The sequence below is a fragment of the Neovison vison genome, chromosome 13 (genome assembly GCF_020171115.1).
Source record: "Neovison vison isolate M4711 chromosome 13, ASM_NN_V1, whole genome shotgun sequence".
Classification (NCBI taxonomy): domain Eukaryota; kingdom Metazoa; phylum Chordata; class Mammalia; order Carnivora; family Mustelidae; genus Neogale; species Neogale vison.
This window is the reverse complement of record NC_058103.1, coordinates 31930083-31952016: the sequence shown is the minus strand read 5'-3', so window position 1 is coordinate 31952016 and position 21934 is coordinate 31930083. Positions and strand designations below refer to the sequence as shown.

The 21934-nt window shown below is 39.6% G+C and overlaps 1 protein-coding gene across 1 annotated transcript in view; it reads left to right on the top strand.

Annotated features, from left to right (window-relative positions):
• SLC39A9 (solute carrier family 39 member 9) overlaps positions 1-21934 on the top strand; it is a 64961-nt gene that overhangs the window by 9949 nt on the left and 33078 nt on the right. Inside the window, exon 2 of the mRNA XM_044232305.1 lies at positions 11743-11851. Within this exon, the coding sequence (XP_044088240.1) occupies positions 11743-11851 (109 nt within the window). The remainder of the gene's footprint in view (positions 1-11742; positions 11852-21934) is intronic.

The following is a 21934-nucleotide window of genomic DNA, read 5'->3' as shown; positions in this document are numbered from 1 at the left end:
TTTGGTCCTATTAGTTAACTTCTCATTATTCTGTCCCCTGTTTTAAACTTCCCCTATTCAAATTATGATTTTTCTTTCTTGATTGGACCCTGACTAATACAACTAGGTAATGGGTCATAAAAGTCAATAACTGCTAAGGCTGGACTGTGAATCAGGCCTGGAGTAAGATAAAACACTTCAAGTGCCATGATACGTGGTAGCTGACCTTGAGTGTCAGTGCCTGGGAGTCAGGGAGGGGCAAGAACTGTGGTCATCTGAACAACCTGTGTCATTGGACGACCTAAGTCTTGGTGTGGCCAAATCATCCCACTTTTCAGAAGCTGGAAATCGGGGTTTTTACATGAAATATTCTGAATTTTATATTTTGGCTCTAAATCAAATATTTTTAGATCACTGTGTGGGCCAGACAACCCATGTTTATGAATTGCCAGTCTAGAAATCTGGGCTAGACTCATTTCTAAGCCCTTTGAAAACTAGAAACAGCGGGGTGCCTGGGTGGCTTAGTGGGTTAAGTCTGTGCCTTCAGCTCAGGTCATGATCTCAGGGTCCTAGGATCGAGCCCCATAGGGCTGTCTGCTCAGCCAGGAGCCTGCTTTCCCTCTCTCTGCCTGCTTGTGATCTCTCTCGCGCGTGCTCTGTCAAATAAATAAATAAATAAATAATCTTAAAAAAAGAAAGAAAGGAAGAAAGAAAAAAAGACTAGCTTACAGGCATAAAAAAAGAAAGAAAAGTACAAACAGCAAACCAGAAGGGTTGGGGGAAGCAAGTGGGGAAAATACATCACAACATGACAAGAGGGGGAGACTAGAAAACATTTCAAATTATTACAGAACATTGAAGTGCAGTTGTTAGAATCACTTAATAAAGTGGAGGACATCTTCAAGTATACATTATTAAGAGCATTGTGCTCTCTAATCCAACCACAGTATAATAATTAATAATAATAATAGCTTCAGTATTAATTTATGTGTCAAGATCTTTGTTGATTTTAACAGTAACCTTGAGAGCGAAGAATTCTTTTTTTTTTTAAGATTTTATTTATTTATTTGACTGAGAGAGATCACAAGTAGGCAGAGAGGCAGGGAGAGAGAGAGGAGGAAGCAGGCTCCCCGCTGAGCAGAGAGCCCGATGTGGGACTCGATCCCAGGACCCCGAGATCATGACCTGAGCCGAAGGCAGCGGCCTAACCCACTGAGCCACCCAGGCACCCCAAGAGCGAAGAATTCTTATCCTGTTTATGGATGAGGAAACTAAGTTCAGACTGAGTTTACTAAATTCAAAGCCACTATTTATACAGCCTCTAAATAAATGAACAAATTAAAAAAAAAAAGAAAAGCTTGGCTGTATAATAGGCTCTTTGTGAAAATTTAGAAAATATGTTCATCTGTAAAAGGAAAATAAAATCATCTACTCTTTCACTGTCCAGTGAGAATTGCTAGTAACTTTTTATCTTTCCATTCTTTTTTTTCTATTTGTTTTTTTAATGTGGTTAATTATGTGGTTTATGTATAATTTTACGTTCTCCCTTCTTTTACCTGGTAGTATAACATAGCATTTTCTTTTATTACTAAAAATGTATTCTGGGCACTTTTTAAATGTTTTCATTACACTCAGTTATTTTATGCATAAAAGTTCTTTTTATGTATTTAATTTGTTCTCACATTTTTGTTATGACAATAGTTTTGAATGAATGTTTTTGAGTCTAATGCTATGAACATATTTCAGATTATGTCCTTAGGAGTAGAATGACAAGATCAAAGGAAATAAATGTTCTTAAGAAGGTTCTCAATCTGTTTTATGAAGTTTTTTAAAAAATGCATTTTTTCCAACAAATGCAAATGACACAGTCTCACAAACGTTGAATACTAACTTTTGTTTATTTGTTTTTAAAGATTTTATTTATTTATCTGATAGAGAGAGAACATATAAGCAGAGGGAACAGCTGGCAGAGGGAGAGGGAGAAGCAGGCTCCTGCTGAGGAGGGAGCCGAGTGTGGGACTTGATCCTAGGACCCAGGGATCATGACCTGATCGGAAGGCAGACACTTTACTGACTGAGCCACCCAGGCATTCTGAATACTAGGTTTTTAAGCTTCGCTAATTTGATAAAGGAAAAAAAATTTTAGGCAGGGTGAGACAGAGGGAGGGAGAGAATCTTTTTTTTTTTAATATATTTTTAAAAGATTTTATTTATTTATTTGAAAGAGATCACAAGTAGGCAGAGAGGCAGGCAGAGAGAGAAGGGAAGAAGCAGGCTCCCTGCCAAGCAGAGAGCCCTATTCGGGGCTCGATCCCAGAACCCTGAGATCATGGCCTGAGCAGAAGGCAGAGGCTTTAACCCACTGAGCCACCCAGGTGCCCCAGGAGGGAGAGAATCTTAAACAGGCTCCATGCGTAGCATGAGCCTCATGTGGAGCTCAGACTCACAACCCTGAGATCATGACTTGAGCCAAAATCAAGAGTTGGATGCTTAACTGAGTGAGGAACCCCAGAGTCCTGAGGGAAATGTATTTTTATTATTTTAATTTTCTCAGGTCAATTAAACATCTTACATATTAATAATACAGTATGAATTGCCAGCGTTTTCCCAGTGGGTTTTTATTTGTTTTTGTAGTCACACTGAACCACCATAAAGGGGATTTCCATTTATGCTTAGCTTTTTTATGTTTGAAAAAACGCTTTAAAAAAATCAGTCTTGTTTTCCAAAATTGGAGGAAGTGGCATTAATAGAGTATTGCTTATTATTATCTCTAAGTCAAAAGAATTAAGAAAGTGGAAGCCTGTATGCCACTGGAAAAATGGCAAATATCAGAGCATTGTTTGCTGAATTTTTATCCAAATATCTGGGGCTTGATTTGTTATTCTTGTGAAGAGGGGGCTTAGGAAGGCCTTTCTGCATGCTGCTAATGATGTTAGAGATAATTGATAATGAGCGTTGCTCTGTGCTAAGTGTGCTGATGTCCTACTCCTGCATGATAATAGCAGTGTGGTCGTACCCCTCACAGAGGAGGACACTGAACTTACTGAGGGTCACTGCTGCAACTTAGAGGCAGGAAATTTGGGGGCATCTTGTCTCAGTTGTCGGGCCTTGAAGAGCAAGTTCGTATTTGAATTTTCTTCATTACCTGTTCCTGACAGTTAATAACAGGTAATATACCAATTAAATTGGCATAGGAAGGATCGCCTTGAAGTAGGTTTGTTTGTAAGAATATGGAGATGGCCTTTGTTGCTTGAACAAGAGTTACTGTGGACCCTAGGATATTTCATCTCTCAGTGCCTTGAGCTTTGAAGGGAGCAGTCTTTTTTTTTTTCTTCTTCAAGATTTTGTATTTTGATTTGTCAGAGAGAGAGGGAGTTGAGCAGAGAGCCTGATGCGGGTCTCAATCCCAGGACCCTGAGATCATGACCTGAGCGAAAGGCAGAGGCTTAACCCACTGAGCCACCCAGGCACCCAAATACAAGCTGTTTTAATTAATATATCTGGTCAGTCCTTTGGCTCAGTCAAACTGCAGCTGTGAAACCATAGAATGAAATATTGGTTAATGGCATTGCATAGTCCATGCTTCTTTTGAGCAAATATATCATTTCTCTGACAGAAACTATTGCTTTGGGAACCCCATTTTCATCTTGAACCACACTTGGAATTTGTAGTTCTTCATTCAGATACATCCTTATAGTGACTTATAGTGACTTACCATAAGCAAAGAAGCGAACCTGTCAGCATTTTAACTTTGACATATGCATAGTTTTGAGATTGAATCTCAAGTTGTGAAGCTGTGAAGAAAAATAGTTATGCAGATAACTGGAACCACATCTTAGTGCTTGAAATAAATCTGATTGCATCTAAAATAATTTAGGTAGTTAATAAATTTTTATAAAGTAAAAATACAAACTACAACCTGTGACAGTGATGCTTATCTTTTGAAAACGGATTCTTTTTGTCATTACAAGTGGTACCTCTGTAATATTAGTCCCCCTGAGAAGGTTAGTAGACATTTACCTAGGATGAGTAATCTTCATAGTGCTTTGTTGAAGATTGAAGAAGTAGTAACTGAGCAATGTTCTGAGCTCCTTGGAAAGAAAAAATAGATGTCATTTAAGATATTTGCATTAATGAGACAAATGACAGCACTGCTTCACGTTTACTGTAGTGGAATCCCATTGTGGTTCTTTATTATATGTACTTGAATAGACCTTGAGCTAAAGCATAAATTCCAAAGCAGCTATCCACTGAAAATTCTTGATATGATTATACTTGTAAGGAATATGTTAGGGCTATTTCCCAGGTGTAAAGTGGTTCCACTACGTTTGTGTATCTTTTGATACTGGAGCCAGTGAAATGGGGGGTGGGGGATACCATGTCCCTAGTGCCTTTGTGTGGTGCTGGGCATTTAATTCAGTAATTTCAGTAAATATTTAGGGAGAATTTGTTACATGCCAGTTTCTGTCCTATAAACTGTTGAGCATTGAGCAGTAAATTAAAAACAAAAATCTTTTTTCCTTCATGGAACTTACAATTTTGGGGTAAGGACAAACATAGTATTCGGTGGATGTTTTGCTTCATTTGGTAAATATATGTGCTTTAATTAATTTCAGAAGGAACTAAAACAATGTAGTAATTTTAGCTCACACTGTCTTTTCTCCAAGGAGGTTTTATAAAACTAGATGATTAACTGACGTTTACCTGGATCTCTCACAGTTTCTCAAATTTTTTGTTTCTAATTTGTTTATAGTATTATAATACAGATCTCATGTTTACACTGAAGGTCAGGAGTTTCCAGGCTTTTAGGTTTCACAGACCGGTAGTATTTTTGAAATTAGGGGAAATTGACACAGGATTGCCTGCTTTTAATTTTGCCAAGTAAGGATGCTAAAAATAAAAACCATTGTCACCATCATTTTTTTTAAAGAAAGGATATTTTAAGATGAAAAAGCAGATAGGATGTAATCTCAGAATAAAGAATAGTCTTCTACATTGAAGAAATAACGCTAGGAAAGCTTGGTACATTGTCCTCCTTGTACTTTGCCTTGAAGCTTTAGAATTTTGGTTTTCCTCTTGATGTTGTTTAGGGATTTTCCCAGCTCATAATATTTAAAGAGGTGGTGTGATTGAATGTTACCTTTCTTCAGAGGTAAATTTTGTATAACGAATTGTATATATTGTGCCATGTGTTGAAACATTGTCTTGGAATGTGTAGGGCAACAGAGTGCATTGTCAAATCTAATCATGTCCCTACCACTATCTATCTAAGCCATGGGATCTTTTTTTTTTTTTTAAGATTTTTATTTCTTTATTTAACAGAGAGATCACAAGTAGGCAGAGAGAGGGGGGGAAACAGGCTCCCTGCTGAGCAGAGGGCCCGATGTGGGGCTCGATCCCAGGACCCTGAGACCATGAGCTGAGCCAAAGGCAGAGGCCCAAACCGCTGAGCCAACCAGGGACCCCTAAGCCATGAGATCTTAAGCAAATTATTTCTCACCTTTGACCTTTGATTCTTCATCTATATATCGAGAGAGGATCATTCTTTACATTTTCTTCCAATTCTTAAATTTGCATTCTGTGTTGATAACTTTGGTAGCTAGTGTATCCCTCTTTTTAAAGTATGTGTCTAAAGATTAACAAAATGAAAATAATTTTCATTGTATCTTTCTAAAAATTTGGATAAGGCAGCATTTTAGGAGAATTTTTTTTTTTTACTTTATGGATCTGAAAGTTTTTTCTTTTTTTTCTTTTATTTTTTATTTTATTTTTAAAAAATATTTATTTATTTATTTCACAGAGAGAGAGAGAGAGATCACAAGCAAGCAGATAGGCAGGCGCGGGGTGAGGGGAGAAGCAGGCCCCCTGCTGAGCAGAGAGCCCGATGTGGGGCTCGATTCCAGGACCCTGAGATCATGACCTGAGCTAACGGCAGAGGCTTAACCCCCTGAGCCACCCAGGTGCCCCTTTATTTTATTTTTTAAAGATTTTATTTATTTATTTGACAGACAGAGATCACAAGTAAGCAGAGAGGCAGGCAAGAGAGAGGAAGGGAAGCAGGCTCCCCGCCAAGCAGAGAGCCCGATGCGGGGCTCGATTCCAGGATCCTGAGATCATGACCTGAGCCGAAGGCAGAGGCTGTAACCCACTGAGCCACGCAGGCTCCCCGAAAGTTTTTTTTCTTAATGCCCGTAGATGTCTTAAGTTATTCTGGATGGCATGTATCCCTCAGTTATCTTACATGGTACTGCTTCACTTGCAACTTCATGTTGTAGTACACAAGCCTCAAAAACTCACCTCTGTTCCTGCCTTTTTTTTTTTTTTAAAGATTTTATTTATTTTTTTGACAGAGATCACAAGCAGGCAGAGAGGCAGGCAGAGAGAGAGAAGGAAGCAGCCTCCCCGCTGAGCAGAGAGCCCGATGTAGGGCTCGATCCCAGGACCCTGAGATCATGACCTGAGCCGAAGGCAGCGGCTTAACCCTCTGAGCCACCCAGGCGCCCCTGTTCCTGCTTTTTAAATCTTGTCTCTATAGAACTTCACATGACACCAGTGTAGAATATTCTTTTTTTTTTTTTTTAATATTTTATTTATTTATTTGACAGAGAGAGAGAGTTCACAAGTGGGCAGAGAGAGAAAGGGAAGCAGGCTCCCTGCTGTGCAGAGAGCCTGATGTAGGGCTCAATCCCAGGACCTTGAGGTCAATCATGACCCTAGCCAAAGGCAGAGGCTTAACCCACTGAGCCACCCAGGTGCCCTGCCAATGTAGAATATTCTAAAGCACCTGGTGCGTGCCTAGTGAATTTGTGGGTTGGTCCAGAATTGTGAATACCTCTGGTTTTTCCAGCAGTCCTTTACATAAAATTGTGAGGAATGATTTTATTTTGCCTTTTTTTTTTCAAAGATTTATTTATTTGAGAGAGAGAGCATGAGAAGGGGGAGGGTCAGAGGGAAAAGCAGACTCCCTGCTGAGCAGGGACCCTGATATAGAATTCGATCCCAGGACTCCAGATCATGACTTGTGCTGAAAGCAGTTGCTTAACCAACTGAGCCATACAGACGCCCCTCGTGAGGAATTATTTTATTTTATTAAGGATTTTATTTATTTATTTGACAGAGAGAGAGACATCCCAAGTAGGCAGAGAGGCAGGCGGTGGCGGGGGAGGGGGGGAAGCCGGGGCCCTGCTGAGCAGAGCTCTATGCCAGGACCCTGAGATCGTGACCTGGGCCAAAGGCAGAGGTTTAACCCACTGAGCCACCCAGGTGCCCCATGAGGAATGGTTTTAAAGGAATGTCTGAATGACAGGTGAGTTGTTTAAGAAAAAATTTTTTAAAGTATCTTTAGTATACTACATAGACTGAGCTTGTTTTCAAAGAGCTGCCATGAAGAAGCTTTGTTAAAATTGAATAGCTCTAAAATGAATCCTTTCAGGGGTCCTGGCTGAGTAGATCAGTACTTAGGTGGTTTTTTATAGATATGCAGTTTTGTAGAGTAAAAGGTACCTATCTTAATGCAGTTTGATGAATTTCGACAAATGTATAGAAATGTACCTCATGTCCCAGTCAAGATTTAGAACATTTGCATCATCCTAAAAAAAATAACTTGGTGCCATTTTCTAGTTAATGTTAATCCCTCTGGCCACTATATTCTCACACTAACCCGTTTTGCTGCAGGCAGCCACTGTTCTGATTTCTTTTGCTAAGGGTTAGTTTGGCCTGCTTTTAAACTTCATATAAATGGACTCAGACAGTAAGTAACTCTTTTGTGTAAGGCTTCTTTCATTCAAACATCAGGATAATGTTTTTGAACTTCATCAGGTTGCGGTCTAGCAACTTTTTTTTTTTTTAAAGATTTTTAAAAAGATTTTTTTTTTTAATTGTCAGAGAGCACAAGCAAGCAGAGTTGCAGGCAGAGGCAGAGAGGGAAAGCAGGCTCTCTGCTGGACAAGGATCCTGATTCGGGACTCGATCCCAGCACCCTGGGATCATGACCTGAGCCAAAGGCAGCAGCTTAACCGACTGAGCCACCCAGGCATCCCATGTAGCAGCTTTTTGTTACTGAGTAGTATTCCGTTGTATGAGTGTACCACAGTTTGTGTATATATTCTCCTGTTGATGGACAGCTGATTAAATTGTGCCTATTATTGATAAACCTCTGTGAACATTCTTGTACAAGTGTTTTTGTGAACATACATTTTTATTTCTCTTGGAAAATACCAAAAGTGGAATTGCTGGTTTAATTTGATAAGAGACTAATAATTGCCCAGAGTGATTGTATCATTTTATGGTCCTGGCAGCAATGCACGGAGAGTTCAGTCGTTCTGTGTCTTTGCTATCATTTAGTGTCATCAGTCGTTAATCTGAGCCATTCTAGTGGGGGTAAGGAGGTATTTTGTAGTTTAGATTTGCATTTTCCTGGTCAGTAACGATGCTGAGCATCTTTTCATGGGCATATCGTACATTCATATATCTCTGGTGACGTATCTATTCAATATTTTATTCATTTTTTGTTGTGTGGGTTTTTTGTTTGTTTGTGTTTACCTCTTACTGAGTTGAGAAAGTTGTGGAAGTTCTTTATATTTCACAAGCCCTTATCAGTTTCTTAGGTTATCAGTTTCTTAGTTATCAGTTTCTTAGTCCATAGAAAATAGACTCTCAGAAGATTTGCACGTAGGAAGTTTATTGGTAAGTGCTCTTGGGAATAACACGTGGGAAAGAGTATGTAGGGTTAAGCAGATGGAGAAGTTGAACTGTAATTTGGTTACAATAGAGGCCTCGGGGCTCACCTGGCTCTTGAGGATACCCATAATTGAGGCAAGGGAGGATACCCATAATTGAGGCAAGGGGACCTGGCTTTGTACCTCCTTCCATACAATGCAGGGGACTAGTCTTGGGATGTGGACTACCCTGTCAGAGGGAATATAGCCTTAGGTTAGTCAGTACCCTTGGGCCCAAGGTCAAGTCCTCAGAGGGACTGAGCTGTGAGCCAGCAGTAGGCAACACTCCCAGCAGCTTGGGGAGCAGGTGTCTCCAGCCTGGAGGAGATGGATGTGGGCAGTGTCACCGCAGCATCCACAACAGATAGATGTGTTGTGGGTATTTTCTTCCACTATGTAGCTGGTCTGTTCATTTTCTTAGTGGATCAGCAAATGTTTTAAATTCTTTTTGTGTATGTCCTTGCTAAGAAATTTTGCGAACACTAAGATTGCAAAAATACTCTTCCCTTCTAGAAGTTTTGCGTTCTAGATTTTAAAGTATAATCCATCAGGAATTAATTTATGCTTATGATGTGAGCTGCCACCTAAGCGATTGTTGAGGGTGCTCAGCTCTTTCTCTTTTAAATACATCCCTTTCATCACTTCTCATCTTCCCTTAATTTGCAAGGTAGGGGCATCTTTCATTTCCATTTCCCAGAGTAGAGCATAGTCGTAGTCAAAATGCTGACAGGACAGCTTTCTTCCCCAGCAATTTATTCATTAGTTTGAATTTTGGAGTTCTGAAACCAAGTCCCTACAGTGAAATGGTATGCTTAGTCCAGTTCAGTTTACCATTATTTTTGTCCTTCCTCAGGAGTAAAACTTTACATTTAAAACAAAGGTGACTCTTATGACTTCGTTAGAGAAAGTGATGAGAAGACTAAGTCATATACCATGTCCCCTTTTACACAGAACAGAGCTGCTTTTCTGTCTTGTGTTCTCCATGCTCTGACAGTTGGTCTCAAATGAATGCCGTGATTAACAGTGCTTTGATGAGTTTAGTAACTTGTAAAAGACAAAAGCTTTTAGAATAGCTCAGTATTAAATATTAAAATAGTAACACCAGTTGTTTGGTGTCATGCTTCAATCACTTTCAATCACTTTGTCCTGTTCCCTCCTATATAAGACGTGTAAAAAAATATTTATTTAACAGAAGTAAAGCTAAAGTACTCAATTATTAACCGTGAAGTCAGTTCTGCCTCCCAAGCCAATGCCCCCAACTGCTGGATGCATTCAGAATGCTCTGTTTACAAGTAGCTAATATTGGCCATTCTGAATGTAGGAAGGACCGACCTGGCCTTTGTGCTAGGGAGCAGGGAATCCCCCTCTTGCTGTATGGCAAGTGTGAGTTGGTGCTGACATTGCAGCTGTAGTTTCCCCATTTTCACTAGACACAGTAAGATACAGATTCCTTTCTTCTCCCAAATGAGGGGGAGGTAATGCTTCACTTAGCCTGTCAGCTAAGAAACCATTTTCCCATAGAGACAACATATATGTATGTGTATATTATATACTTATCCCCTAGCCTCAGAGTCACAAGTTCAGTAGTATGTCAGAGATAATACAGCCATTGTTATTTTTGCTAACCTCTTAATACTAAAACAGAAAAGTGAAGTACATGATACTCCATTAGTTACAGAAACTTTTTCTTAAGGTACAAAATTTCCCCCTTTTAGTTTTCAGGATCATTTTTCATACCGCTAAGACTCCAGGAAGCCATATAGGGTACACCACTACTTCAAGAAACTTTGAAATGTAATCTTTTATATCTCGTATGTCAGGAGGCAGTCTCTCAAAGAAATTTGGGTAGTAAGAAAAAAATTGAGATTAGCTCAGATCAAAACTATATAAATCATTAATGGCATTGATTGTAATGATAGTTTCACAGATATATACTTATCTCTGTACACATCAAGTTGTATACATTAAATATCTACAGCTTTTGGATTTCAGTCACACCTCAGTAAAGCAGTTTTTGAAAGACATCCATAAAACATTTTAGTACTGTATTAATTAAGCATTTTTTTTATTATATGAGTAATACATATTCATTGTCATTCACTTACAAATATTTTTGTAAGTTGTGTATTACATATTATGCTTATGTTTTATAAAGTCAAAACATTTGTTAATGTTTGATTTACACTTGTTTTACCTATGTGTATACTTTTTATTACAAATATGAGATTATCAATGCATATTGTTTGCCACCAGCTTTTTCCTCATAGCAGTGCATCATGACTTTGTATATCTGTGAAGAGACCTGAATCATAATGTTTAATCGCTGGGTGTTGTTATACTGTGACGAAGTATTATGGTTTAGTCACTCAGTCTCCTTTTTTGAAGATGTTTAGGATATTTTTAGGTTTGCACTCTTAGTGCAGTGATCATCTTTGCATAGTTCTTTCTTTTTTTTTTTTTTTAAAGATTTTATTTATTTATTTGACAGAGAGAGATCACAAGTAGGCAGAGAGGCAGGCAGAGAGAGAGAGGAGGAAGCAGGCTCCCCGCTGAGCAGAGAGCCCGATGTGGGACTCGATCCCAGGACCCTGAGATCATGACCTGAGCCGAAGGCAGCGGCTTAACTCACTGAGCCACCCAGGCGCCCCTGCATAGTTCTTTCTTAGGATAAATTTCTAGAAGTGAAATTGCTGGATGAAAGAATTCATATTTTTGAGGCTTTAAATTGAAATTGCCAAATAGCGGTCACCATACATTGTAGTAATTGACATTTCTCCCTGCCTCAGACAAATGTGCTCGTTTCTCCCATCATGGACGATAGACAAATTTTCCCACATCATTGCCAATCTGGTAAATTTATAAGTGCCATCTCCCTGTTTTAATTGGCATTAATTCTTCATGAAGCTGACCCTGTTTCATGTTCACTAGCCATTGTAGATTTTGGTCTCACAAATGAGCAGCTCACGGTCTTGATTACAGATCCTTCAGAAACTTTTTCTCATTCGATCATCAATCTTTTCAACAGTTTCTTGTATTTTCTTTCCAGGAGCGGCTAAAGCTGGTGACAGTTTTGGGAGCTGGCCTTCTCTGTGGAACTGCACTGGCGGTCATCGTGCCCGAAGGAGTACATGCACTTTATGAAGATATTCTTGCGGGTGAGAGACAAAGAACAGGGTCTTCTTTGAGATACGTTGTTGACGTGGAGGACTGAAAGGAGAAGCCTCATGGGTTTTTTCCTGAACATAGTTCATATTTGTCATAGAATTCTGTCTTGGGAAAAGTTCTTAAAACATACCTTTTGACTTTTTTTTTTTTTTTAAAGATTTTATTTATTTATTTGACAGAGAGAAATCACAAGTAGACTGAGAGGCAGGCAGAGAGAGAGAGAGAGAGAGGGAAGCAGGCTCCCTGCTGAGCAGAGAGCCCGATGCGGGACTCGATCCCAGGACCCTGAGATCATGACCTGAGCCGAAGGCAGTGGCTTAACCCACTGAGCCACCCAGGCGCCCCACCTTTTGACGTTTTTGACGTTGAACACATCCTTAGCAGTTTGTGAATTTAATCTCCTGTTCATGAATGCCACTTAAGATTCATTTGCTATAATGCATGAATTCCAGACTTTCTAAGTATGACAATCTTTTTTAAAGCCCACTTAAATTCTAAATGATAGTAATCGTATTTTTAATGTTCTTTAATTAAGAAAAGGAACAGGTGATAGACACTTGGATTTACGGAGTCTTTTCAGTAAACTTATAGGTAATTGGTGAGGATCTCTGCAGTAAAGGAGAACTAAAAAAATGAAAGAAGTCTTTCCTGACCCTAAGAACAACAAGCAGAGAACGCACAGTATAGGTGTGTGAGAGTAAATATTGGGCAGGCAGCTTGCATCGCTCACCTGCTAGACAGTTTGGTCCTCACACCTGGAAACATGCTTGATTTAGATTTGTGACTCAGCAAAATCAGATTACTGCTTGTCACAAGACTTTAGGCACCTGTGAAAGATTGAAATCACAACTGTTACATTGGTGAGTGGAATCTTCAAGTGTCAGGACTCTACTGGACTCTAAGAGTGGTATAGAAAATAGGCACTTTCCAAACTTCATACTAGATGCAATATAATAAGCAGCTTTTCAGATCTCAGTCAAGGAAAAAAACTGTCCTTTATCTAGAGTGATTATACGCTCCTCCCTGGGATGTGCATATAGGCATAATGAATGGTGTTAGAGGGTGGTGGCCAGTGTTATGTATGAGTATTGTGGGGTCTTATTGCAAAATAGGAGAGAGGAATTTTTTTTAAAGATTTTATTTATTTATTTGACAGACAGAGATCATAAGTAGGCAGAGAGAGAGAGGAGAAACCAGGCTCCCTGCTGAGCAGAGGAGCCTGATGTGGGGCTCCATCCCAGGAGCCGGGATCATGACCTGAGCTGAAGGCAGAAGCTTTAACCCACTGAGCCACCCAGATGCCCTGGTTTCTTCTCTTTTTTGATGACGCATCCTCTTGGGGGAGAAGGATAAGCATGTACTATTGCACTGGTTTACTGTATACATTATAAAATGCAAACCTAAAATAGAAAATTTTGAAGTATGAGATTTAAAGTAAGTGTGTATAGAAGACCAGTACGGTTGACTCTCGAACAGCACAGGTTTGAACTATGCGGGTCCACTTACATGTGGCTTTTTAAAAATACAGTACCGTAAATGTGTTTCCCCTTCCTTAATCTTTTCTCTGGCTTACTTTATTGTAAGAATACAGTATACAGTATGTAAAACATACAAAATATTTGTTAAAAGACTTTATGTTATCAGTAAGGCTTCTGATTAATGGTAGGCTATTCGTAGTTAAGTTTTGGAGGAGCCAAAAGTTATATGCGGGTTTTCAACTGCACAGGGGGTCAGCACCCTAACCCCCATGTTTTTCAAGCATCATGTGTATTTTCTTTCCTATCTCAGTGGTTCACTTTGAATTTTTCTGACGTGTGATTTTTTTCAGAATGTCATATAAAAAAAATTGTGCATCCTTTTGGTCTGCTTTTGCTTAGCCTAATGCATGTGAGAGCTGTCATGTTATTCTGTGTATCTATTGCTGGTGTGTGGTGCCTTTTTATTTCTGAGTAGTATTCCATTGTTTGGGTGAACCATAGTTTGTTTTTTCCTTCACCTTTTCCTTTCCTTTTTCCTTCCTTCTTTTAAAGCCATATTGGTTATTTTCAGTTTGTGTGGAAATATGAATAAAAACACTGTAAACATTTATATTCTAGTTTTTGTGTAAACTGGAGGATTTTTTTTTCCCTTGTGTAATTACCTGCAAGTGGGGTGGTTGGATCATATGGCAAGTGTATGTTTAACTTAAGAAATAACCAAACTCGGGCACCTGGGTGGCTCAGTGGGTTAAGCTGCTGCCTTCGGCTCAGGTCATGATCTCAGGGTCCTGGGATCAAGTCCCATATCGGGCTCTCTGCTCAGCGGGGGTCCTGCTTCCCTTCCCTCTCTCTCTGCCTGCTTCTCTGCCTACTTGTGATCTCTGTCTGTCAAATAAATAAATAAAATCTTTAAAAAAAAAAAAAAAAAGAAATAACCAAACTCTTTTTCAAAGTAGCTGTACCTTTTTGCATTCCCAACAATAATGGGTGAGAGTTCAGTTGCTTCCCTTCCTTGTCAACTCTTGACGCTGTTTATTTTGTTTCGGTTTTGTTTTGTTTTTTTAAGATTTTATTTATTTATTTGACACAGAGAGAGATCACAAGTAGGCAGAGAGGCAGGCAGAGGGAGAGGGGGAAGCAGCCTCCTCGCCGAGCAGAGAGCCCAATGCAGGGCTTGCTTCCAGGACCTTGAGATCACTACTTGAGCCGAAGGCAGTCTTAACCCACTGAGCCACCCAAGTGCCCCTTGTTTCAGTTTTTTATTTTAACTGTTCTAATAAGTAGGTAATGCTATCCCTATGTGGTTTTAATTTGCAATTCCCTCATGGCTGATGATGTTAAACATCTTTTCATTTGCTTGTTTGCCATTATTATGTGTTCTCTGATGATTCAAATTTTTGCCTATTTTTTAAGTTGAGTTTTCTTATTATTGAATCTTGAGGGTTCTTTACATGTTCTGGATACAAGTTATTGTTTTTTTTATTTTTTGTTTTTAGTAAGCTCTAGGCCCAACTGGAGATTGGGGCTCAAACTCATGACCCCAACATCAAGAGTTACTTACTCTGGGCGCCTGGGTGGCTCAGTGGTTTAAGCCGCTGCCTTCGGCTCAGGTCATGATCTCAGGGTCCTGGGATCGAGTCCCGCATCGGGCTCTCTGCTCAGCAGGGAGCCTGCTTCCTCCTCTCGCTCTCTGCCTGCCTCTCTGCCTACTTGTAATCTCTCTCTGTCAAAAAAAAAAAAAAAAAATCTTTAAGAGTTACTTACTCTACCAACTGAGCCAGACAGGGGCCCCCAGATACAAGTCTTTTTTTTTTTTTTTTTTTTAAATAGAAGGGAATTCCTTTTTTTCTTTTTTTTTTTTAAGATTGTATTTATCGGGGGGCCCATGGGTGGCTCAGTGGGTTAAAGTCTCTGCCTTCGGCTCAGGTCATGATCCCAGGGTCGTGGAATCGAGCCCCACATTGGGCTCTCTGCTCGGCAGGGAGCCTGCTTCCTCCTTTCTCTCTCTGCCTGCCTCTCTGCCTGTCAAATACATACATAAATAAATAAATAAATAAAAGATTTTATTTATCTATTTGATAGGCAGAGATCACAAGTAGGCAGAGAGGCAGGCAGAAGCGGGGGGGTGGCAGGCTCCCCGCTGAGCAGGGAGCCCGATGTGGGGCTCGATCCCAAGACCCAGGGATCATGACCTGAGGGCAAAGGCTTTAACCCACTGAGCCACCCAGGCGCCCCTGGATACAAGTCTTTTATCAGATAGATGATCTGTGAATATTTTCTCCTAGTCTTTGGCTTATCTTTTCAGTCTCTTAACATTATCATTACAGAGTGTTTCTAATTTTAATGAAGTCCAGTTTGTCAATTCTTTCATGAATTTCTAAAATCCCTTTGCTGAACCCAAGTTCACAAGTGTTTTCTCTTTTGTCCTCTTCTATAAGTTTTATAATTTTCAGTTTTACACTTAGGTCTGTGATCCATTTTGAGTTAATTTTATAACTAATGTAAAGGTTCAGTTTTGGGGGGGATATGGATGGATGTCCAGTAGTTCCAACACCATTTGTTGAAGATAATAATTACCTTTGCACCTTTGTAAAAAATCAATTGACCGCATTTGTGTTGGTCTGTTTCTAGACTCTCTATTCTGTCCAGTTGATCTACATTTCCAGTCTGTCCTTTGCTAATATAACCTTTTTTTTTTTTTCCTAAGATTTTATTTGAAAGAGTGAGCAAGCAAGAGCATGAGCAGGAACAAAGGGAGAAGGAGAAGCAGACTCCTTACTGAGCAGAGAGCCTGACAAAGGGCTCAATCCCGGGACCCTGGGATCATGACCTAAGCTGAAAGCAGATGCTTAACCGACTGAGCCACCCAGGTGCCCCCAATACAACCTTGTCTTGATGACTATATCTTTACAACAAATCTTGACATCCAATGGTGAAGTCCTTCTAAGTTTGTTCTAATTTTTCAAAAGTGTCTTGGTTAAACTAGTTCCTTTGCTTTTCTGTTAAAAACTTTAGAATCAGAATGTCAATGTCTGCACAAAAAATCATGCTGAGACTCTGATTGAGTTGAATCTGTAGATTAATTTGGGGAGAATTGACATCTTAAAAACATTGTATTTTCTAATCCATGAGTATAACATACCTCCCATTTTTTTCCGGTCTTTGATTTCTTTTATCAATGTGGTAGTTTTTTAATTTTTAAATTTAATTTAATTTATTTATTTTTATTTTTCTTTTAAGATTTTGTTTATTTGACAAAGAGAGAGGGAGCAAGTGAAGGGGAGCAGCAGAGGGAGAGAGAGAAGCAGGCTCCCCACTGAGCAGGGAGCCCGATGTGGGGCTCGATCCCAGAACCCTGAGATCATGACCTGAGCTGAAGGCAGAGGCTTAACCCACTGAGCCACCCAGGTGCCCCTAATTTTTAAATTTAATTAATTACTTTTTTTTTTTTTTTTTTTTTTTGGAGTAACCTCCATACCCATCATGGGGCCCAAATTCAGGCCCAAGAGCAAGACTCAGTTGTTCCACTGACTGAGCCAGCTAGGCGCCCCCAGTGTTGTAGTTTTTAGCATACAGATTTGCAGTTATTCTGTCAGATTTATACCTAAATATTTTCCTGTTTATAGTGTGATTGTAAATGATACTTAAAAAGTATTTCAATTTCCAGTATTCTAGGATATAGAAATTTGCTAAACTCACTTGTTACAGGAGCTTTTCTGTGGATTCCTTGTGAATTGGTGCACAATCATATCATCTATGAATATAGACAGTTTAATGCTTTCCTTTCCAGAGACACCTTAATGATTTTTTTTCCCAATGTGCTTAAAATTTTTTTTTCTTTTCCGTATTGCTCTGGCTAGACCATTTAGTATGAGGTTGATTAGGAATGAAAGTAGTCAGCCCTGCCCTATTCTCACTCAGTCTTTCACCATTAAGTATAATGATAGTTGTAGATTTTTCAAAGATTCCCTCTTCAGATTAAGGAAGTTTCCTTTTATTATTCCTAGTTTGTTGAGAGTTTTTATCGAGTTTGTTAATGTGGTGAAGTAAGATGATATTCAAATATGCATATGCCACCCCCTTTATCGGCAGAGATTATCATGACTGGATTCCATGTGCTAAGATCCTGTTGAGGAGGGTTGCCTGGGTGGGTTAGAGCCTCTGCCTTCTGCAGGGTCATGATCCAGCCTGCTCCTCCCTCTCTCTGCCTGCTGCTCTACTTGTGATCTCTGCCCGTCAAAAAAAAAAAAAAAAAAAAGATCCTGTTGAGGATATTTGTATCTCTGTTCATCAGGAGTATTGGTCTGTAGTTTTTCTTTTCTTACAATGTCTCTATGGTTTTGCTGTCAGAGTGCTGGCTTCTTAAGGATGGAAAGTATTCCCTTCTCTACATTCTGGAAGAGACTGTATAGAATCAAAAATATTTCTTCCCTAAATATTTGTGAGAATTTACCAGTGAAACCATCTGGGCCTGGAGTTTCCTATGTTGGAAGGTTTTTAGCTATGAATTAAATTTCCTTAATAAATATAAAATTATTCAAGTTACCTATTTCTTCTAAGTTGAAGAATTATTCATAGTAAGAGTTGTTCATGGAAATCTTTTATTATCCTTTTAATGTCTGCAGTAATATCTTCTTCTAAATTTTTTTCCCAAAGAACCATGTTTGATTTCATTTTTTTTCTGCTTTGTATTTTATTGATTTCTACTTTACTTTATCTACATTAAAGCTTTTTGGTCAGGTGTTTACATATTTAGGGTTGCTATGTCTTGTTGGTGAATTGACCTTTTTCATTATTATGTAATGTCCCTATTTATTCCTGGTAATATTTCTTATTGTCAGGTCTGCTTTATTTGATAGTAACATAGCCACTCCATTTCCATTTGATCTGTGTTTACATGATATATCTTTTTTTCATCCTTTTACTTTTATTTATTTTCATTTTTTATTTTTAAAGATTTTATTTATTTACTTGACAGAGAGAGAGACAGCAAGAGAGGGAATGCAAGCAGGGGGAGTGGGTAAAGGAGAAGCAGGCCTCCCACTGAGCAGGGAGCCCCATGTGGGGCTTGATCCCAGAACCCTGGAATCATGATCTGAGCCGAAGCAGACACTTAATGACTGAGCCACCCAGGTGACCCTCATCCTTTTACTTTTTACCTATATGTCATTCACTATATTTAAATTGGATTTCTTTTTTTTTAAAAATATTTTATTTATTCATTTGACAGAGAGAAAGAGAGAGATCACAGGTAGGCAGAGCAGCGGGCAGGGGGGGGGTGGAAGCAGGCTCCCCACAGAGCAGAGAGCCCAATGCAGGGCTCAATCCCAGGACCCTGAGATCATGACCCAAGCCGAAGGCTGAGGCTTAACCCACCGAGCCGCCCAGGTGCCCCTTAAATTGAATTTCTTGTAAACAGCACATAAGTGAATCATATTTTTTAAATCTGATTTGGGGCGCCTGGGTGGCTCAGTGGGTTAAAGCCTCTGCCTTTGGTTCAGGTCATGATCCCAGGGTCCTGCGATCGAGCCCCACATCAGGCTCTTTGTTCAGTGGGGAGCCTGTTTACCTTCCTCTCTCTCTGCCTCTCTGCCTACCTGTGATCTCTGTCTGTCAAATAAATAAATAAAATCTTAAAAAAATAATAATAAATAAAATCTGATTTGACAATCTGTCTTCTACTTGGTGTATTTAGACAGGGGTCAGCAAACTTTCTATAACAGGTCAGACTTTGGGAGCCATGTGGTCTCTACTGATACTGTTCAATTCTGTCATTGTAACCAAGGGTACTGATTCTTTCCTTTGTGATCATCAGTCCTCTAGTGAGCCATTCAGTGAATTTACTGTACTGATATTACGTTTTTCAGTTTTGAAATTTCTCCTTGCTTTCTTTGTATAGTTTCTATTTCTTCAGATGACATTCATTAATTTGAAGTGTTTTTACCTTTACCCCAGAGCACATAGTTATAATAGCTGCTTTAAAGTCTTGAGTATTCCAGTATCTGAGTTGCCTTGGGACTGGATTGATTGTTTTTTTTCCCTTCATAATTGGTCTGGTTTTTTTTCTTTCTTCTTTTTTTTTTTTTTTAAGATTTTATATATTTGAGAGAGAGAGCATGCGCTTGAGACAGTGTGTGAGAGAGAGCAAAGACAGGGGTGTGGGGCAGAGGGAGAAGCAGGTTCCCCACTGAGCAGGGAGCCTGACATGGAACTCGATCCCAGGAGCCTGGGATCATGACCTGAGCTGAAGGCATATGCTTAAATGACTGAGCCACCCAGGCTTCCTGATTTTTCTGTTTCTTTGTATGTCAAGCAAGTTTGGGTTGTATTCTGTACATTTTTAATAATGTATTATGGAACTTTGGGTCCTTTCAAAATCCTCTACAGAGTATTTATTTCTTTTGTTTTAGCAGTCCTTTAACCTGGTGGGTTTCAGGCTGCCAGTTCTGTGGTGCCTCTTTGTGTGATGGTTTTAATTTTAGTTCAGTTTTCAAAGCCTTTGTAATGCTGCTTTGGGTATGTTCTATCCCTGCAGAGTTCAGGGGTAAGTCTGGGACTTGTGCCATTTGTATGAACTGTTAGGGGAGCCCTCCTTAGCTGTTTCCTCTCCAGTATTCGTCTCACACTCCCTGGCTCCCAGGGGACCCTTTACGTAGTCCTCTGGCCACAAAGATGGTTTTTTTCTAGGAGTTGTAGCTGCCTGTGCTGTCACTGCACAGTTCTGTGTAACTTGGGGTGCCCTCAGGCCAAAGTGGCAGGAGAAAAGAGAGAACAGAATAATCAGATCCACCACCCCCCCAACTCTATCCCAGCCCCTGTGCTTTTCCGACCACTCTGGCCAAAAGTATGGTGTTTTTCTGGAGGTTTTCACTGCCTTTGTTGCTGCCATGCCGTTCTCCAACTGGGACTGTCTTCAAGCCTGGACTGAGAAAGAAAAAAGAGGTGGGTTTCCCTCCATAGAGCCATCCTCCAGCAGCCCCTTTCCCTGGTCTTCTGGCCAGAAGGACGAGGTTTGTTCTCCAGTTTTTGCTGCCCTCTCTTCTCTGGCTTTTATTTACATGTGTAGTCCTTAGGTAGTTTTTTGGGCGTTTTGTCCAGAGTTTCTATAGTAATCATTGTGTGATTGAGGCAACACTAGGTTTACTCCATCTGAGCCAGCTCCAGAAGTCCCCATTATTATTTTTTTTTTTTAAGATTTTATTTATTTGAGAGAGAGAGAGCATGAGAAAGGGGGAGGGTCAGAGGGAGAAGCAGACTCCTTGCTGAGCAGGGAGTCCGATGCAGGACTCTATCCTGGGATTCCAGGATCATGACCCAAGCCAAAGGCTGTTGCTTAGCCAACCAAGCCAACCAGGTGTCCCCCCCAATCATTCTTTTTAAAAAGTAAAATATTGATACCCCACTCTGTGAAAAGTTCTTTAAGGTAGCTTAACCGTCATAGTAACTGTAAGCTGTCGCCACATTTTCCACATCTGTCTGCACACTGGTGAGATTAGTCACATCGCTTTTGTTTCTACTGCTTTATCTTTTTCTCCCCCAGCCCTTTCCCTCTTTTTCTTTATTATAGATCCAACCAGCTTTTCTCCCAGCTTCAAGAAAGGAGTTTGTGTACATGTTTACTACAACCTATAGTTTAGTTCTTCTGTGGACCTTATAATTACGATAATTAACATATTTTTTCAGAGCTCAATAGATCATGGTAACTGAGTGCTCTGGCACTTTAATAAGCATTAGTAAATACCAATTAATGTAAAAAGGAACCTCTCACATATTTTTCTATAATTATAGCTCTAGAATCACTGGAATTAGACCAGCATTCCTGTGACAAGACTGTCTTTCTACAAAAACAAGTTTTTATAAAAATATGATCTATTGAGGACTGTGGTGCTTGTTTACCATGGGGCTACATTTGAAACCACCATAATTCTTTGGAACATGAGAATTGGTATATTGAGAAAGACCAAGCTATGGGGTCAAAGACCTAAATAGAGGGGCGCCTAGGTGGCTCAGTGGGTTGAATCCTCTGCCTTTGGCTCAGGTCATAGTCCCAGGGTCCCCGCATCGGGGTAGGGGGGGTGGGGGGGTCTCTGTTCAGCAGGGAGCCTGCTTCCTCTTCTCTCTGCCTGCCTCTCTGCCTACTTGTGATCTGTCTGTCAAATAAATAAAATCTTTAAAAAAAAAAAAGACCTAAATAGAAACCTGAAACCTGTATTATTCATAATTGTTAGGATAGTTACTGGAACTGTTATCTGGAATGGTTCAATATAGATTATTTCACTAAATTTGTCCATGAATGCCACATATCATATTTTTTAGAAAAGTACAGTTATCTTATGGTTTTGTCATTTTGCTCTACATTTAAATAAAGGGAGAGGATTAAATCTGTTTTATTTAACTAACTCTTGGCCTGTCATTAATAAAAATGGAGCTCTTTAAAACTCTTAGACTTAAAAAAATTAATAATAAATAAACAAAAAAAAAAAACCTCTTACACTTTATCCTCAGGATTCTGAAACATGGATGATGGGGGACTGATCTCTATCTCTTCTACTTCTTATTTTGTCTGTTAAAATGTCTGATCTCTGCTTTTCTCCC